The sequence below is a fragment of the Aulonocara stuartgranti genome (assembly GCF_965226115.1).
Source record: "Aulonocara stuartgranti genome assembly, chromosome: 18".
Taxonomy (NCBI): Eukaryota; Metazoa; Chordata; class Actinopteri; order Cichliformes; family Cichlidae; genus Aulonocara; species Aulonocara stuartgranti.
The window spans coordinates 7357448-7374953 of record NC_138954.1 but is presented as its reverse complement, the minus strand read 5'-3'; the positions used below and the strand labels follow the sequence as shown (position 1 = coordinate 7374953).

Sequence of the window (17506 nt, the reverse complement as noted above, 5' to 3'; positions counted from 1 at the left end):
TTGTCAGTACGACATGTACTTTTCATTTGGGAACGATTTGTTTCGGCCTGACTTTTCTGTTCATTTTAAGCAGCAAAAGTGAGGTGCATGTCTGTGTCGTGTGTATGGAGCCATTGGGTGCAGTCACTATAGCAACCAGGCTCACACCTGCCTGCTTAACGAGCTCTGCCTGCCACTCTGCCAAGATTCATCTTAAACACTTCTCTTTCAACTGCTGCTGTGTCCACAGTGTTAAAGCCATCATTTTACCCTCAAAACGTCGCCATCGTTGTTCTCTTTCCAACATCTTGTCTTTCAAAGCTCAGAGATGTCAACTTTTTAAACTGTGTGGATCCAAGTGGAGGGATCACATTTGAGTCATTCAGTGATTCAAAGAATATGAACTTTTAATATTCTTTCAGATGTTTTCTGACTCTAAATGTTCTTTTCTCATTTCTTAGGTTTTTCTAATTTACAATTAAAACATTTTCAGCTTTTTTCCAACTTCTTCTTCTGTGTAACCTTCAGCTTTTAGCAGTTCAGCACTGTTGTTTTCAGGTTAAATTCAGGTTGTTTTTTTTGTTTTTTTTATCTCATTCAAAATTTTTAACTCAAAATTCAGCAATTAATTCATTTCAGTCCACATGTCTGTGTCCGTGTGTATGGAGCCCTTGGGTGCAGTCACTATAGCAACCAGGCTCACACCTGCCTGCTTAACGAGCTCTGTCTCTCACTCTGCCAAGATTAAATCAAAAATGTGTGTTACATCTAAGCAGTTGTAGTAAGATTAACTTTTTCAATAGGTACAATAAGACAGGTTTGACAGGCTTTTGCCACAGATTAACAGTATGTCAGTAGTTAATATAGGCTAACTGAATAGAGCCCTGAATTATTGCCCTGTTAAATTCAAGTTGATTGTGTATTGGTGGACTTGTCTTCTCCACACAGGTTTTTCATACCTCGGCAGTTTTAGTCAGTTGATGACTTTAAAATAATCTTTTCTGACTGGATAATTAAAGCTCACAGCATCTACCTGTCTGTAGTGTATTTTCCCACATTTTAAATAATCGAATCTCATTTAATGTCTCTGTTTTTAGTCTGTATAGTTTATCTCCCCACGAATACGCTCAAAGTAGTCTTAAAATAAAATCCATAAAACAGTTCAAGATGACATACTTTTTATTTGCTAATTTAATGCCAGTTGCCCTCTTTCCTGAGTATAAGCGAATGAGTGACATAAAGAGAAAAAGTACCAATTTGTATGCTGGTGAGTCTTGTGTATTTTTTTCTCTGTCTCTCTATGACAGAGAAATATATATGCTCATTATTGATGTTCAAACTGATGCTCAAATTTCCAAGCACCACCTGAACGCCTCATCAGTTTTTAACTAATCACTGCACCAACTGCCGTCATTCCGCTTTGCTCTCTGCTGTGGTAAGTACAATACACTCAGTACAGCACGGTTTTAATTTTATGATGGTAAAAATACATGTTTGACATTTAAACTCACATATCAAGTCTTTTTAAAGTTCAACAGAGTTCAAAGAATAAAGAAAGCAAAAAAAGAATAACCTTTGCTACCATTTATATAGGTTTATGACTTTTGCTGTTAGCAGCAGTGCTAACGCTAGCTTCAATGCTAATGCTAGCTATAGTGCTAACACTAGCCTTAGCAGTTGTTAACTGACAAAAAGAATATTCTTGTGATATTCCTGTGATATTTATTGGCGGTCAGTGAGACAAAAGTAACAAATGAGATTTATTATTGCCATTGTGCCTCAGTTTTAACAGTAAGAGTACTTTATGACTTTTGCTGTTAGTAGCAGTGCTAATGCTAGCTTCGATGCTAATGCTAGCATCAATGCTAACGCTAGCTATAGTGCCAACACTAGCCTTAGCAGTTTTTAACTGACAAAAAGAATATTCCTGTGATATTCCTGTGATATTTATTGGCGGTCAGTGAGACAAAAGTAACAAATGAGCTTTATTATTGCCATTGTGCCTCAGTTTTAACAGTAAGAGTGCTAGTTCTACCAGCAGTGCTAACACTAACTGAAGTGCTAACGCTAGCAGGAATGCTAGCGTTAGCAGCGATGCTAAGGCTAGTAACAGTCTAACAGTAGCCTTATATAAGTACTTAAATAAATACTTCAGTTAATTAGTTTGAATTATAAAATGGCTGCTGTATCAGCTGGTGTGCTATATTACTCTATAATTACCCTGCTGACTATAAGTTCAGTGTATCATGTCGTGTGGGCTTTGTTTTTTTGTTAGTCTGATAACACTGTACAGACAACTAACATGTTATTTCTTGTCTTACACTTTCAGGAACTTGACTCACATCTGTGCTTTGCCTGGTAGGTGTGCACATACTGTTAGAGAAGTACACCAAATTTTTAAAAAAAGAGTCTGACTAATATAAGCTTTAAAGTGATGGGTTCAAACTTTGTGCTAGACCTTTTAAACACATTTTTATAATAAATACACATAAGTTCAGCTTAACAATTGGGCTAAAATATTTTTTTCGTACATTTTTGCACATTACATGTGATTAGTTAACAATTCACTCAATCATATTTGTATTTAAAAATATTATTGCTGAATTTAATTAAATATTTATTCTTTTAAAAAGTGCCAAATTGTGCAACTTTTTGCACATGGCAGCCGACAACAGTTTAGCTTGAATATTTGTTTTGTCCTTTTTCAGTAGTCACAATTAGTTCATACAATTACCATGTGATATAATTTTATTAAAATTATTTTTTTTTCTTGTTTTTTGTTCACAGTGTGCAGAAGAAGAACAAGGACCAGATCTCCAGTCTTCTATCTCACATCCCAACCCCCCAACCCCTCTATCTTCTGTCCTACTCCACCTGTTGTCTCTGCCTTCTTTCCATCTGTATTTCACCCTGTGGTTTGTGAGAAATTTTGCCAAACCAAGAATCTTATTGCGGTTTGATTTAAAGCCGTGTCTCTCCTGCTCTGTCTGTTCTCTCTGCTAAATTTTCTCTCTACCTGTTTTTCACTCTTTGGCTTGCTGCTGAAAAATGCACAAGCCAATAAAATAATAAAGAGTGCATATTTTGCCTCAACCTGAGAACAAACTGAACAAACAAAGAAAACTCTGCGGTTTGATTTAAAGCCGTGTCTCTCCTGCTCTGTCTGTTCTCTCTGCTAAATTTTCTCTCTACCTGTTTTTCACTCTTGGCTTGCTGCTGAAAAATGCCAAGCCATTAAAGCAATAAAGAGTGCATATTGCCTCTACCTGAGAACAAACTGAACAAATAAAGAAAACTCTAATTCACGGTTTGATTGTGATTTCCCAGCCGTGTTTCTCCTGCTCTGTCTGTTCTCTCTTCTAAATTTTCTCTCTAGCTGTTTTTCACTTTGCGCTTGCTGCTAAGTTGTGCCAAGCCAATAAAGAGAGTGCATATTATTCTCTCGACTGACAAACTGTCAAACAAACAAAGACATCTGTTTCTGAGAAATAAAAACTGAAATATAAAGACAAAGAAAACATCTCCTGCTCTGTGCCACTCTTATTTTATAAACATATTTTCTAAAGACTAAGAGAAACACTTGTGTAAAAATGCCAAGGAAGCAGAAAAAGTCACAAGCTGCAAAACAACGCTGGAAGAAGTTCCATGAGTTTCATGAAGTACCAACATGTGAACAAGCTGAGTGTGATTTTCCTCAGAGCTCTGCAGAAGACTTTGTGTCTGCAAAGACCAATGCTGATGGTGTCAAACAGGCAGGTCAACATGTTCCTGCACATGTACAACAGGTATCCTATGCAGATGCTGTAAAGATTGGATTGCAGCATGAATTTAATGATCATCAGGTAAACCATAGAGACCAACCTGAGGTGTCAAGTGCCCCACAGGTGGGTTATGCTGATATTGTAAAAAGAGGCCGTCACAGTGATGTGGCAGGACCATCTCATGCAGAAAGAGTGAACTTTGAAAACCAGCCCTCTGTTACACATATCTGTGCATCTCACAGCCAGGCTCATCCCAAATATGGAGACTCCAGAAACAAGCAGTGCACATGTAACTCACTCACATTTCTTGCTTTCCTTCATGAGAATGATAACATGACTACAGCTGACCTTAATCTGGTCTTGGATAAAGGTGATGTGATGTACAAAGAGGCCAAGAAAAGATTTCCTAAAAATATTCATTTGGCAACCGATGAGCTGCCAGACAAAGTTGATGCTCGCTGGTCTATGTATGATGTCGACATGACACAGCCTTCCCGGTATGGGACATTTGAAGAACCTCCAGAGGAAGCAGTAGATACCTTTCTCAGCTTAGAAGCAGGACTGAGCTGCCTGTTGTCAGATGTGCAGTATGCCTTATTGATTATGAGTGGATTGTGTATCGCAGTGTTCAGATCCACATCAGGCAAATATGGTTTCTTTGATCCACACTCCAGAACACCCAGTGGTCTTCCTCTACTACTACAGTCACGTAATCGTGGTACAGCAGTGATGCTGAAATTCACACTCCTCAGTGACATGATTAAGAGGATCCAAGATTCTTATGAAATGATGGAGATATCACCCTCTTGTAACTATGAACTGAAGCCTGTGCAGTTCTACAGTATGAGCACAGTCAACCTGAGTGATACTATCACAGACACAGTCTGCAGACCAACAGCTGCCACTGCTGTGGCATCTACTCACTCTGATACAACTGTTGATGAAGCAAACTCCTCTACTCCAAGGAGAAACACAACGACTGATCTGACTGAGAACATCTTTTGTCAAATGTCCATTTGTACGCCACCGGTGAAACAAAAAGAAGTCCACGTGACTCAGTTCACATCATATGAAGATCAGAATGAACCTCCTAATATACCAACTGAAGAACTATGCAGTGAATTAAGTTTCCTTCCATCAAGTGATGCTTTTTCATGTCAATCAAATGCTGCCATAACAAATGTTGCTGCCTGTGACCTTTCTGATATAGTTTTACAAAAAGTGAAAAAAGTTAATAAACAACAAAGGCAAAAAATGAGAAGAAGATTAATGGCATCAGAGAAACCCAGAAATCAGAGAAAAGAAAACCAAAAAAGGAAAGAACGACAAAAGTACGCTTCAAACAAAGAGTACAAAGAAAAGAAAAAGTCTTGCACAAGCGAGGCATATAAAAACAATCCTGAAGTCAGACAGAAAAAACAACAGTATATGAAAAGACGTTACTGTGAAAATGATGAATTCAGAAAGAAACAAAAACAATATGTTAAAAAACGTTTTTCTGAGAATGCTACAGTTAGAAAGAAACAACAACAATATATTAAAAGACGCTACTGTGAGAACGATGAATTCAGAAAGAAACAACAACAATATATTAAAAGACGCTACTGTGAGAACGATGAATTCAGAAAGAAACAACAACAATATATTAAAAGACGCTACTGTGACAATGCTGAATTTAGACAAAAACAAAAAAACTATATCACTAAAAGGTATCAAGAAAACCCTGAATTCAGAGAGAGACAGAGATCTCGAGTGACTCAGCGTTATGCACGTGATGACGCATTCAGAGTAAGACACAGACAACTAATGAAACAACTAATGCGAGACAGGTATCAAAGTAATCTTGCCTTCAGGATTATGCACAATATGAGATGTGCAATGAAAATAAAAAGGAAATACAGATGGGTGAACAGACAAACCCAAGAGAGTGACAACAGTGTGATTAACGAGGCCATATCTGTGTTCAAATCACAAATCAAAGTTGGACCATCATACCCATGTACTGTATGCTTCAAGGCTTCATTTCCAAACCAAGTACGACCCTGCAGAAGGTCAAATTATGTCAAAAACCCACATGTGGTTGCAACATGTTTGACAGGAAAGTTTGTTCATGTTTGTGATGAAAACTGCAGAAATGAGCAGTGCAATGTTCCCGATGAGAGAAAGAGAGAGTGGATTTGTCACACCTGCCACGATCATCTTAAAAATGGATTCATGCCAGCACTTGCTGTTGCCAATACACTGGAGCTTGCTGATATTCCACCTGAACTGTCTGATCTCAACATACTGGAGAGACATCTCATAGCCAAGTGCATACCATTTGCCAAGATCATTCCTCTTCCCAAAGGCAGACAAAGAGCAATTAGAGGAAATGTGGTCTGTGTCCCATCCGAGGTACAGGAAACTGTTGAAGCATTGCCTCGATTGAGAATTAATTCTCAGATCATGAGAGTAAAACTGAAGAGACGCTTGTCTTACAAAGGTCATCAGCTGTTTCAGACTGTAAGCTGGTCTAAACTTGTGCAAGCACTGCATAAACTCAAGCAGATTCATCCACAGTATAAGGATGTGAGCATCAGAGATGATGCTGAGCTGTGTGATCCAACACTTCCTGATGAAGATGATGATGATGATGATGATGAAAACATGAATGAGGACGATTATGATGAGGCTGATTTAATGGAAATTGACAGCTGTGAGAAAAATGCACTGAGTGAAGCACAAAATAAAAATGAACAGGACATTGACACGTTACCCTGTGATGGTGAACAATCGCATGAACAGATGAGAGATGATTCAGAGCAAGCAGATGGACTGACTAATGGTGGTTTTGCGCTCGAGTCCTGTTTACAGCCCCCTGATGTGGCTGAGGAGATATTATGTTTCAGTGAAGGAATCTACTCTGTTGCTCCTGCAGAGAGAAACAATCCAATAAGTTTTTTCAAAACACCTAAACTGGAGGCCATGGCCTTCCCTGTGCAGTTTCCTACAGGCCAAAACACACTTGATGAAAGAAGGCTGATCAAAGTATCCCCCAGTGGGTATTTCAAATCAAGACTTTTCTGCATTGATGATCGTTTTGCCAAAGACACAAACTATTTGTTCTTTGCACAGTTTGTGACTGAAATACACTTGGCTACTTCCAGCATGACGATACAGTTAAGAAAGGCAAAGCCTCTGACCAGAGATGGGAGAAAAATAACCTCAGGCATGTTACAAGATAAACATGAGGTGGAGAAACTGGTGCGAAATAAAGACGCAGTGAGATTCATGCAGCCTCTGAGAGGAACCCCAGCCTATTGGGAGAAAACAACAAGAGATCTTTTTGCCATGATCAGACAGTTGGGAACTCCCACGTTCTTTTGCACATTTTCAGCTGCTGAAATGCGCTGGCCTGAAGTGATCGAGGCAATAACAAGGCAGCAAGGTGAACAAGTGAATTTTGAAGGACTTGACTGGTCAGCAAAGTGTGACATCCTGAGAAGCAATCCTGTCACAACAATGCGCATGTTTGACAAGAGAGTTGAAGCATTATTCAGAGATTTACTCTTATCTCCCGCAGAGCCACTTGGCAAAGTCATTGACTACTTTTACAGAGTTGAGTTTCAGCACAGAGGAAGCCCACACATACACTGTCTCCTGTGGGTAGAAGGTGCTCCTGTGTTTGAGGAGGATGATGAGCAAACTGTTCTTGATTTTATAAACAAATACATCACAGCTCAGCTGCCTGATCCACATAAACAACCTGAACTGTACAAGAAAGTAACAGAAGTGCAAAAACATAGTAAGAACCACACAAAGACGTGCTTTAGGAGTTTAAGCTCCGGGTGCCGTTTTGGTTTTCCCAAACCACCCTGCAATGAGACAATGATCACAAGACCCAGTGAGGATGATGCACTGGAAGTAGAAACAGCAAAGAACAAGCTCAGACCACTGAACCAGCTGCTGAATGAACCTGAAACTGCTTCCATGAGTTTAGAGCAGCTCTTGGCAAGATGCAACTTGACACATGCAGAATATCAGAGATACCTGAATAAAATGAACATGAGGAGTACGATCATACTAAAGCGTGATCCAAAAGACTCTTGGATAAATGGCTATAATCCACATTTGCTTGAAGCCTGGAACAGTAATATCGACATAAGCTTTGTTTTAGATGCTTTTGGTGCTGCAAATTATTTAATGAAATATATATCAAAAAAAGAGGGCGGGCTATCTGAGTACCTGAAAACTGTCATTGAGAACTCCCATAAGGACAGTGTAAATGAGTGCGATGAAATGAGAGCCGTCATGCAGGCATATTCAAAGAAGCGAGAGATCAGTGCACAGGAGTGTGTTGCTCGTGCATGTGGTCTTCACATGAAGCAATGTTCACGTGCTGTAATATTCATACCAACTGATGATAATCCTGTGAAAATGAGTCGTCCCCTGTCAGTTCTGGACAACACAACACCTGAGTCTTCCAATGTTTGGATGACATCTTTGAATGACAAATACAAAGCCAGACCTGAAACACCAGAGTATGAGGAGATGTGCATGGCAGACTTTGCTGCTACTTGCAGGATTGTCTATGGCCAACAGAAAAAAGGTAAAGATGTTTTGCCCCTTCTCAATGAGATGGGGTTTGTGCAAAGGCGCAAAAACAATAAGCCTGCTATCATCAGATTTCACCGCTGCTCACAAGAAAAACATCCAGAGCAATATTACGGAAGACTGCTTAAACTGTACCTTCCTCATCGTTCAGACCACGAACTGAAAACACCATCGTTGCCAACCTATCAGGCTTTCTATGGTGCTGGCTGTGTACAGCTACCAGGTACTGACCATCTTGAGTACGTGCAACACATTGTCAAAAGAAACAGAGAAAAATATGAGAAAAACAGTGAGGAGATCGAGAGCGCTGTTGAGGAATATGAGCAGAACAGAGGTGTGACTGACGAATGGTGTAATCTGGCACCTGAATCAGATCTCGTAAGGTTGCCACTTGTCGAACAAGAAAGAGAGCGAGACAATGAAAATGAACAGGAAGATGTGCCCGACTACAGCCGTCAGGCTGATGCTTCAACAGAAGTCAGAGCCATCAGGGAACCCCCTGCTATTGATCCCACATTGTTACGTCAGATGTTTCAGAATCTGAACAAGAAGCAAGCCTGCATATTTTATGCAGTTAGAGACTGGTGCATTAAAAGAGTCTGTGCTCTAAATCCAGAACAGTTTTTCTTTTATATTAATGGTGGTGCTGGAACAGGAAAATCACATCTTATCAAATGCATCTACTCAGAAGCATCTAAGATACTGAGCAAAGTGCCCAGATATGCAGACGACGTTGACATATCAAAACCCACTGTCCTGTTAACTGCTTTCACTGGGACTGCAGCTTTTAACATTTCTGGAACAACACTGCATTCTCTTCTCAAGCTGCCTAGAAGCTTAAAACCTCCCATTCAGGGACTTGGCAATCAGCTGGATGAAGTCAGATCAGAACTTTTGAATGCTGAAATAATCGTCATTGACGAAGTGTCTATGGTGTCAAGACATCTGTTTGCATATGTAGATGCAAGACTCAAACAGATCAAAGGGACTCGGAGACCCTTTGGAGGCATGTCAGTCATTGCTGTCGGAGACTTCTATCAGCTACCCCCAGTGCGACAGTCTAAACCTCTCTGTGTGCACGACCCGTCTGAGATCGACCTGTGGCGGGAGCATTTTCAGATGATCACTCTGACTGAGATTATGCGTCAGAAAGATGATGTTGTCTTTGCAGAGATGCTGAACAGAATTCGTGTGAAAGGAAAGTTGGATGAGCTTTGCGAAGCAGATAGAAATTTGTTGTCACAGGCCATAACTGAACCAGCCCTTTGTCCAACTGATGCGTTGCACATTTTTGCAACTAATAAAGAAGTGGATGCACACAACTCTGCAACACTGGCTCTGCTCCACACTCATATCATTGACATCCATGCAGATGATTATAGAAAAGATCCTAGAACTGGCAGAATGGCACTTCAAGACAGACCATTGAAAGGAGGTAAAAACGAGTTACCAGACACACTGAAAGTTGCAGAAGGAGCTCGTGTCATGCTCACCAGAAACATTGACATACAAAATGGTTTGGTTAATGGAGCTTTTGGAATACTACTTAGAGTAGTTCACTCTGAAAACGACCAACACATCATCAAGCTTGGACTTAAAATGGATAATGAGACATCTGGAAAGAATAACCGCACACCAGCAGACGACATGGTGTACATTGAGAGAGCAGAGGAGAATCTGAAGCAGAAAGGAGTGGTACGAAGACAGTTCCCAGTGAAGCTGGCCTTTGCATGTACAATACATAAGGTACAGGGTATGACAACTACATCAGCTGTTGTCTCTCTTAAGAGCATTTTTGAGCCCGGCATGGCCTACGTAGCTGTCAGTAGAGTGACGTCTCTCAGTGGACTGTATCTTCTTGATATGGAGGAGAAAAAAATATTCACCAACCCAGAAATCACTGCAGCGCTTGAGAACATGAGACAAGCCAACCTTGATGACATGATGCCTCTTCTACACGTGAGGCAAACACTGAGCAGGTCAGAGGTTTTCACCATTGTTCATCATAATACAGAGGGACTGCCAGCTCACATTAATGACATCAAAAGTCACCATGAATTGTGTCTAGCAGATGTTTTGTGCCTAACAGAAACACACCTGCGGGGCTCTTTTGTCGCAGAGAGTCTCCACTTGGAAAATTACAATTTGTTCAAACGCAACAGACACCTGTCCTACACAAACTTTCCCCAGATGGCAAACAGAAGTGGTGGTGGAGTTGCTGTTTATGTGAAAAGTGACATTCAAGTGCATGAAAAACAGTACATCCATAATGTAACTGACCTTGAATTTCTGGCTTTAAAGGTTGAAGCACCAGTCAGTGCTCTGATTGCAGTTGTATACAGACCTCCAGACTACACTCTGAGGCCATTCCTGAAAAACCTGGTAAGCCTATTAGACTCATTGGAGATCATGGACTGTCATCCCATCATAGTTTGTGGTGATTTTAATGAGAATGTTTTATCCAGTGCAAACAAACCAATCCTGGAGCTGTTTGAGTCTAGGGGATACGCACAGGTCATCACTGCCCCTACCACAGAGAAGAACACACTGCTTGACCTAATTTTCATTTCTCAGTCAGATCGATGTCTCCATTCTGGAGTCATGAAGACATACCATAGTTACCATGACCCAGTATACTGTGTATTGTCCTGTGATGATTCATGATCTAGATCTTTGAATACAGTAAGTAATATCTATATTTTTGAATGACTTAAGAAAGTAGAGCGATGCTTGAACTCCAGAAAGAAGTCCAGGCGCTTTTCTTTGCAAGCTCCTTTGACTACGATGACCTGGATGACTGAGAACCTTCACAGACATAAAGTAGAGCGATATTTAAAAGTTGACGCCCTGCATTGCAGTATAATGTTTGAATTGTTTACATAAAATACAATTACATGAATTAAGTAATGATATCAGTAAAAGATGACAATTTTATTTATTACAGAAAATCTAAAATTCACTAACAGTAACCTATAAATGTCAGAAAAATCAAATATAGCAGTTTAAAACGAACAGTGTAGGCATATCCTCTCTGCAGCCAGGCTTCAACATCCTGCCAGGCTGCCCCAGTCTCACTGTGGCTGGGAGGGAGGGAGGGTGGACCAGAGGATTGCCCACACAAAACATAAATGTTCAACAGCTTCTTCATTGTTTCTGAGAGAACAATAATGACTAAAGGTTGCTTTTTTAAAAAACAAACAAACAAACAAACAAACAAACAAACAAACAAACCTAATTACAGCAATAATGACAGTTAAGCCACTTTATGTGTGCCTCTATTTTGAAATACTATTTACAAAAATATTATTATTTTGGTTTGTTATAAACTTTAAACTTTTTCAAAAGTACACAATTATATTTTTGGACAAATTTTTCTATGAAACATAAATTTTTATGAGCTTTTATCATGTTTCTGGCCAGTGCAATCATCAGGGTGGGTCTGGGTTGATAACTGCACATTTCTGGCCAGAAATGTTTCAGCAGTGTTACATATGTAGTGCATATGTTACACTTGCTTTCTGTTACCAGCTGATACCCTACATTTGTATAGACATTTGATGGTGTGAGGTTGGGGAGTTGAGTGGGAGGGGGGGGGGGGAGGGTACGGTGGGAGTTGAGGGGGGGGGGGGGGTTTCCTTTCCTGTTAGGTTTCCTTTTTTTTTCTTTTTCTTTTTTAAGAGAGACACAGTCCTCCTGTGTCTTCTCCAACCTCACATGTAAAATCCAACAATGTGAAGCACATAGCAGCCAGAAACTGTAATGCCACAGATCAGAGAAACTTCATCATCACCATCTTCATCGCCATACGATCAGAGCGTGAGACTTCACATCTGGAGCACAGGAGAGATTCTGTGATAAGTCTTCCTTCTAGCTTGTCCCACAAGCAGTCGGTGAGATTTACTAACAACAAAAAGGGTTAATGACATTATTTCCATGAAAACATGTATTCATTCTTTGTGAAGTGTTTAAATTGTGTTTTCACTTGACCTTAGGAGTGTTAGAGTGTATTGTAATGTCTGTGCTCAGGTGTTTCCCTCTGTGATCCATCCCCTTCAGAGCCGAGACACTCAGGACTGAACAGACTGCACAGTTTCTGTGACTGAGCCTCCAAAACACCTTCTTTGAAACCACTCATGATAGAAGGGCTTCATATTTGCAGCAGCACTACTACAGGTATTCAGTTTATTACAGGATGTGTTTGTTTCTTAGGACCAGCTCTGAGTGCACACTACCTAACATATACACCTTTCTGTTTATTACAAACCAACTACTCTGGATCATACGGCCAGTTGGCAGGAATGTTGCTGCAGGAAAACATCCCTGGAGATCACCATCATTGTCAGACTGACTGTGCCTCCTCTGTGCAGTGTCAAGATCCTCCCTAAATGAGTGTGTAAGTTAACATTTTCATTATTTTATTCCCTTTGACAAGACAAGTATCACTGATATTTACATTTACAACTACATATTCCTGTTTTCTGCTCTTCTTTTAAAGTCCTCAGCTATCCTGCTTCTGTGCTGCTTGCCACACATCAAACACTGGCCGGATGACAGGGAGGATCCACTCTGAAGTCACTGGACATGATGAGGATCATATGGGACTTCATAGTTTCACAGAAACGTTGTGCTCTGTGATTACAGGTTTTAAATGGACATAATGACTGCCTCTCTCTGATCAACAGGCTAAAGGATTGTTGTCATTGTTAGTGCTCTGTACAATGTATGCTTATTTAGTATTTCATCACAGAGCAAACCTTTATTTATTTAACATATTTTTATTTTGTTTTAATGTTGAATTAACTGTGGGGATTTTTTTAAGTGGGCACTCGGGATGTCATATGACCAGAAATGTGGTAACTGGAATTCAACGTTATGGAAGAAAAAAATCTGCTAAGAACAAAACACACACAAAACCCCCCAAGAAAATTCAAATTCATTCCATGTAATCCAATCTAAAACATTTTAAACTGCTGAACAGCAACACAAACAGTGTTAAAAAACAGTGTTAACAGAATGATTATGATGATTTTGTACCAAAGTTTCAGGTCACATGGCACACCTAGTGTGTAGTGTGGGGTATCAGCTGGTAAGTATAGGTTTTTTTTCATATTTGTGTACTTAGAGTTTAGATAGATAAAGCCTTGTGTATAATAATTAGTCATAACCACAACTCAAAGTCAGGGACTAACTAAATTTGGGACTTTGTGTCTGAGCCCAGGTTAAAACAATGTGTAAAAAAGCATTTAGTGGCATGGCTGAACAATGCTGTATTGATACTTATTTATCCATGTTCACAAAAAGGACTAATGTGTTTATTTGATTATTTGCACGTGTTAAACTGTGTCACCACCTTAGGCTTTCATTTGAGTTTACTCAAAAATCTCTATACAGTTCTCTTTTACCACTGTGTGGACTCTGTTTACATTAAAACATAAAGAAGAATGAGTAATAAAAAGATGTGTAGACAGATTAAGTAGGACGATAGAAACAGCTGTTCAGCCATGTTCTAAGAAACCAACACAATTTAAAGGTTCAGGATTGTGGTTTTAAAAGTTGAATTTTCATGTATTTCATATCTTGCTTATTATTTTTTATTTAGTTATTTAATTTAGTTATTTTTATTTATTCTACTAGTCCTTTTCAGAAAGAAGCTGTAAAATATGACTTAAGATTTTTTTTTTATTTTCTATGACATACAAAACAAATTGATGTATGTAATACTATTAAACATGATATACACATGTGTATGTGTCTGAAAAACATTATGCTGTATATTAAAGTTTGCATTTTCTCCAGAATTTTTGTTCATCTTTTAAGTTCATTTCAGTTAGAAGAATTTGAACTTTTAATATTCATTCAGAGATTTTCTGACTCTAAATTTTCTTTTGTCATTACTCATTTTTTTATTATTTACATTTTAAACATGTTTAGCTTTTTTCCAACTTCTTCTGTGTGAACATCAGCTTTCAAAAGTTCTGCACTTTTGTTTTCACTTTAAAAATTCTGTATTTTCCAGCTCATTCAGAATTTTTAACTTAACATTCAGCAATTAATTCATTTCAGTGCATACATTCAGATTCAAGCATTCACACTGCAGTTTCTTCAGAAAATGCACTTTCTAGTTAGTGTGAATGCTTGAAAAGCATTCACAGTATTGTTATTCTAATCTTTATTATTATTATTATATTTTATTTTTCCGTACGTTTTTTGAAAGCCTACTCCTTCAAAACCGTTCAACTTAGAAAAACCATTCAAACACCGTTAGATTCCTATTCTTTTGGACAACATTGCTTCTATTTTTCTCATTTTTAACATTTATATTTTTAATTTTATTCAACTTTATTCAACAAAAATTTATAATGTATTTCAATGGGGAGACCCTTCAAATCCTCATTCAACTTACTCATTTTTAAACTCTTACTACTTCCACATACATTGACATAGAGCCACCATTCAAACTTTAAAACGAAGACAAGACATTCAACTATTCAACTTGTATTTATCTTTTCAATATCTATTATACTTTTTCTTCAGTTCCAGTTTAAGTTTCATGATGTTTTTTCACCCGTTTCAGAGTTTATAATGGGTGTGTATGGGACGGAATGTTGGGGCTAGAGTGAGACAGCTCAACTGCTAGAGTGAGAGGAGCAAAAAAATTAATCTTAAAATCTTTTTTAAAACTGCTGCTGTGTCCACAGCGTTTGCTCTACAGGTATGATTTTACCCTCAAAACGTAGCCATGGCTGTCCTCTTTCATCCAATGTGTTTACTATTGTACTAGGTGTTATGGTTCTTTCATAAATGTCACCAATGCACAGCCTCCTCCCTCCAACTCTTCCATAGACTCTAATGTTAAAATGGCTCAGAAGGTTCGTTTGAAAATCAGAAGAGCATGGTGTCTTTCCACTGTCACCACGTCCATATAATAAGCTCCACAGGCATGAAAACTGAGAATTAGGTAGACTAGACATTGCTGTCGCTCACGGTGAAAGAATTTTGTCAATACGACTTTTACTTTTCATTTGGGAGCGATTTGTTTCGGCCTGACTTTTCTGTTCATTTTAAGCAGCAAAAGTGAGGTGCATGTCTGTGTACGTGTGTATGGAGCCCTTGGGTGCAGTCACTATAGCAACCAGGCTCACACCTGCCTGCTTAACGAGCTCTCTCTCTCACTCTGCCAAGATTCATCTTAAACACTTCTCTTTCAACTGCTGCTGTCTCCACAGTGTTACAGCCATCATTTTACCCTCAAAATGTCGCCATCGTTGTTCTCTTTCCAACATCTTGTCTTTCAAAGCTCAGAGATGTAAACTTTTTAAACTGTGTGGATCCAAGTGGAGGGATCACATTTTAGTCATTCAGTGATTCAAAGAATATGACCTTTTAATATTATTTCAGATGTTTTCTGACTCTAAATGTTCTTTTCTCATTTCTTAGGTTTTTCTAATTTACAATTAAAACATTTTCAGCTTTTTTCCAACTTCTTCTTCTGTGTAACCTTCAGCTTTTAGCAGTTCAGCACTTTTGTTTTCAGGTTAAATTTGGTTTTTTTTTTTTTATCTCATTAAAAAAGTTTTAACTCAAAATTCAGCAATTAATTCATTTCAGTGCATACATTCAGATTCAAGCATTCACACTGCAGTTTCTTCAGAAAATGCACTTTCTAGTTATTATATTTTATCTATTCCGTACGTTTTTTGAAAGCCTACTCCTTCAAAACCGTTCAACTTAGAAAAACCATTCAAACATCGTTAGATTCCTATTATTTTGGACATGATTGCTTGTATTTTTCTCATTTTTAACATTTATATTTTTAATTTTATTCAACTTTATTCAACAAAAATTTCCCATGTATTTCAATGGGGAGACCCTTCAAATTCTCATTCAACTTACTAATTTTTAAACTCTTACTACTTCAACATACGTTCACATAGAGCCACCATTCAAACTTTAAAACGAAGACAAGACATTCAACTATTCAACTTGTATTTATCTTTTCAATATCTATTATACTTTTTCTTCAGTTCCAGTTTAAGTTTCATGATGTTTTTTCACCCGTTTCAGAGTTTATAATGGGTGTGTATGGGACGGAATGTTGGGGCTAGAGTGAGGCAGCTCAACTGCTAGAGTGAGAGGAGCAAAAAAATTAATCTTAAAATCTTTTTTAAAACTGCTGCTGTGTCCACAGCGTTTGCTCTACAGGTATGATTTTACCCTCAAAACGTAGCCATGGCTGTCCTCTTTCATCCAATGTGTTTACTATTGTCCTAGGTGTTATGGTTCTTTCATAAATGTCACCAATGCACAGCCTCCTCCCTCCAACTGTTCCATAGACTAATGTTAAAATGGCTCAGAAGGTTCGTTTGAAAATCAGAAGAGCATGGTGTCTTTCCACTGTCACCATGTCCATATAATAAACTCCACAGACATGAAAACTGAGAATTTGGTAGACTAGACATTGCTGTCGCTCACGGTGAAAGAATTTTGTCAATACGACTTTTACTTTTCATTTGGGAACGATTTGTTTCGGCCTGACTTTTCTGTTCATTTTAAGCAGCAAAAGTGAGGTGCATGTCTGTGTGCGTGTGTATGGAGCCATTGGGTGCGGTCACTATAGCAACCAGGCTCACACCTGCCTGCTTAACGAGCTCTCTCTGCCACTCTGCCAAAATTCATCTTAAACACTTCTCTTTCAACTGCTGCTGTGTCCACAGTGTTAAAGCCATCATTTTACCCTCAAAACGTCGCCATCGTTGTTCTTTTTCCAACATCTTGTCTTTCAAAGCTCAGAGATGTAAACTTTTTAAACTGTGTGGGTCCAAGTGGAGGGATCACATTTTAGTCATTCAGTGATTCAAAGAATATGACCTTTTAATATTCTTTCAGATGTTTTCTGACTCTAAATGTTCTTTTCTCATTTCTTAGGTTTTTCTAATTTACAATTAAAACATTTTCAGCTTTTATCCAACTTCTTCTTCTGTGTAACCTTCAGCTTTTAGCAGTTCAGCACTTTTGTTTTCAGGTTAAATTCGGGGTTTTTTTTTAAATCTCATTCAAAATTTTTAACTTAAATTCAGTAATTATTTCATTTCAATGCATACATTCAGATTCAAGCATTCACACTGCAGTTTCTTCAGAAAATGCACTTTCTAGTTACTGACTGCTGCCCATTT

The 17506-nt window shown here is 38.5% G+C and overlaps 2 protein-coding genes and 1 long non-coding RNA gene across 10 annotated transcripts in view; 2 read left to right on the top strand and 1 right to left on the bottom strand.

The window, feature by feature from the left end:
• Nucleotides 1-17506, bottom strand: part of pard3ab (par-3 family cell polarity regulator alpha, b) — a 262424-nt gene that overhangs the window by 11360 nt on the left and 233558 nt on the right. The gene's annotated exons all lie outside the window — the stretch shown is intronic.
• On the top strand, nt 1413-8563 carry LOC309694705 (uncharacterized protein; the record flags this gene model as incomplete). The annotated part of the gene is made up of 3 exons (XM_082514915.1): nt 1413-2337; nt 2767-5071; nt 8485-8563. The coding sequence occupies exons 2-3, from the start codon at nt 3570-3572 to the stop codon at nt 8561-8563; spliced, it is 1581 nt and encodes a 526-aa protein (XP_082371041.1). The 5' UTR covers nt 1413-2337; nt 2767-3569.
• Nucleotides 12363-13188, top strand: LOC309693112. The gene is made up of 3 exons (XR_014272574.1): nt 12363-12506; nt 12623-12726; nt 12829-13188. It is a non-coding gene; the product is annotated as an uncharacterized lncRNA (long non-coding RNA).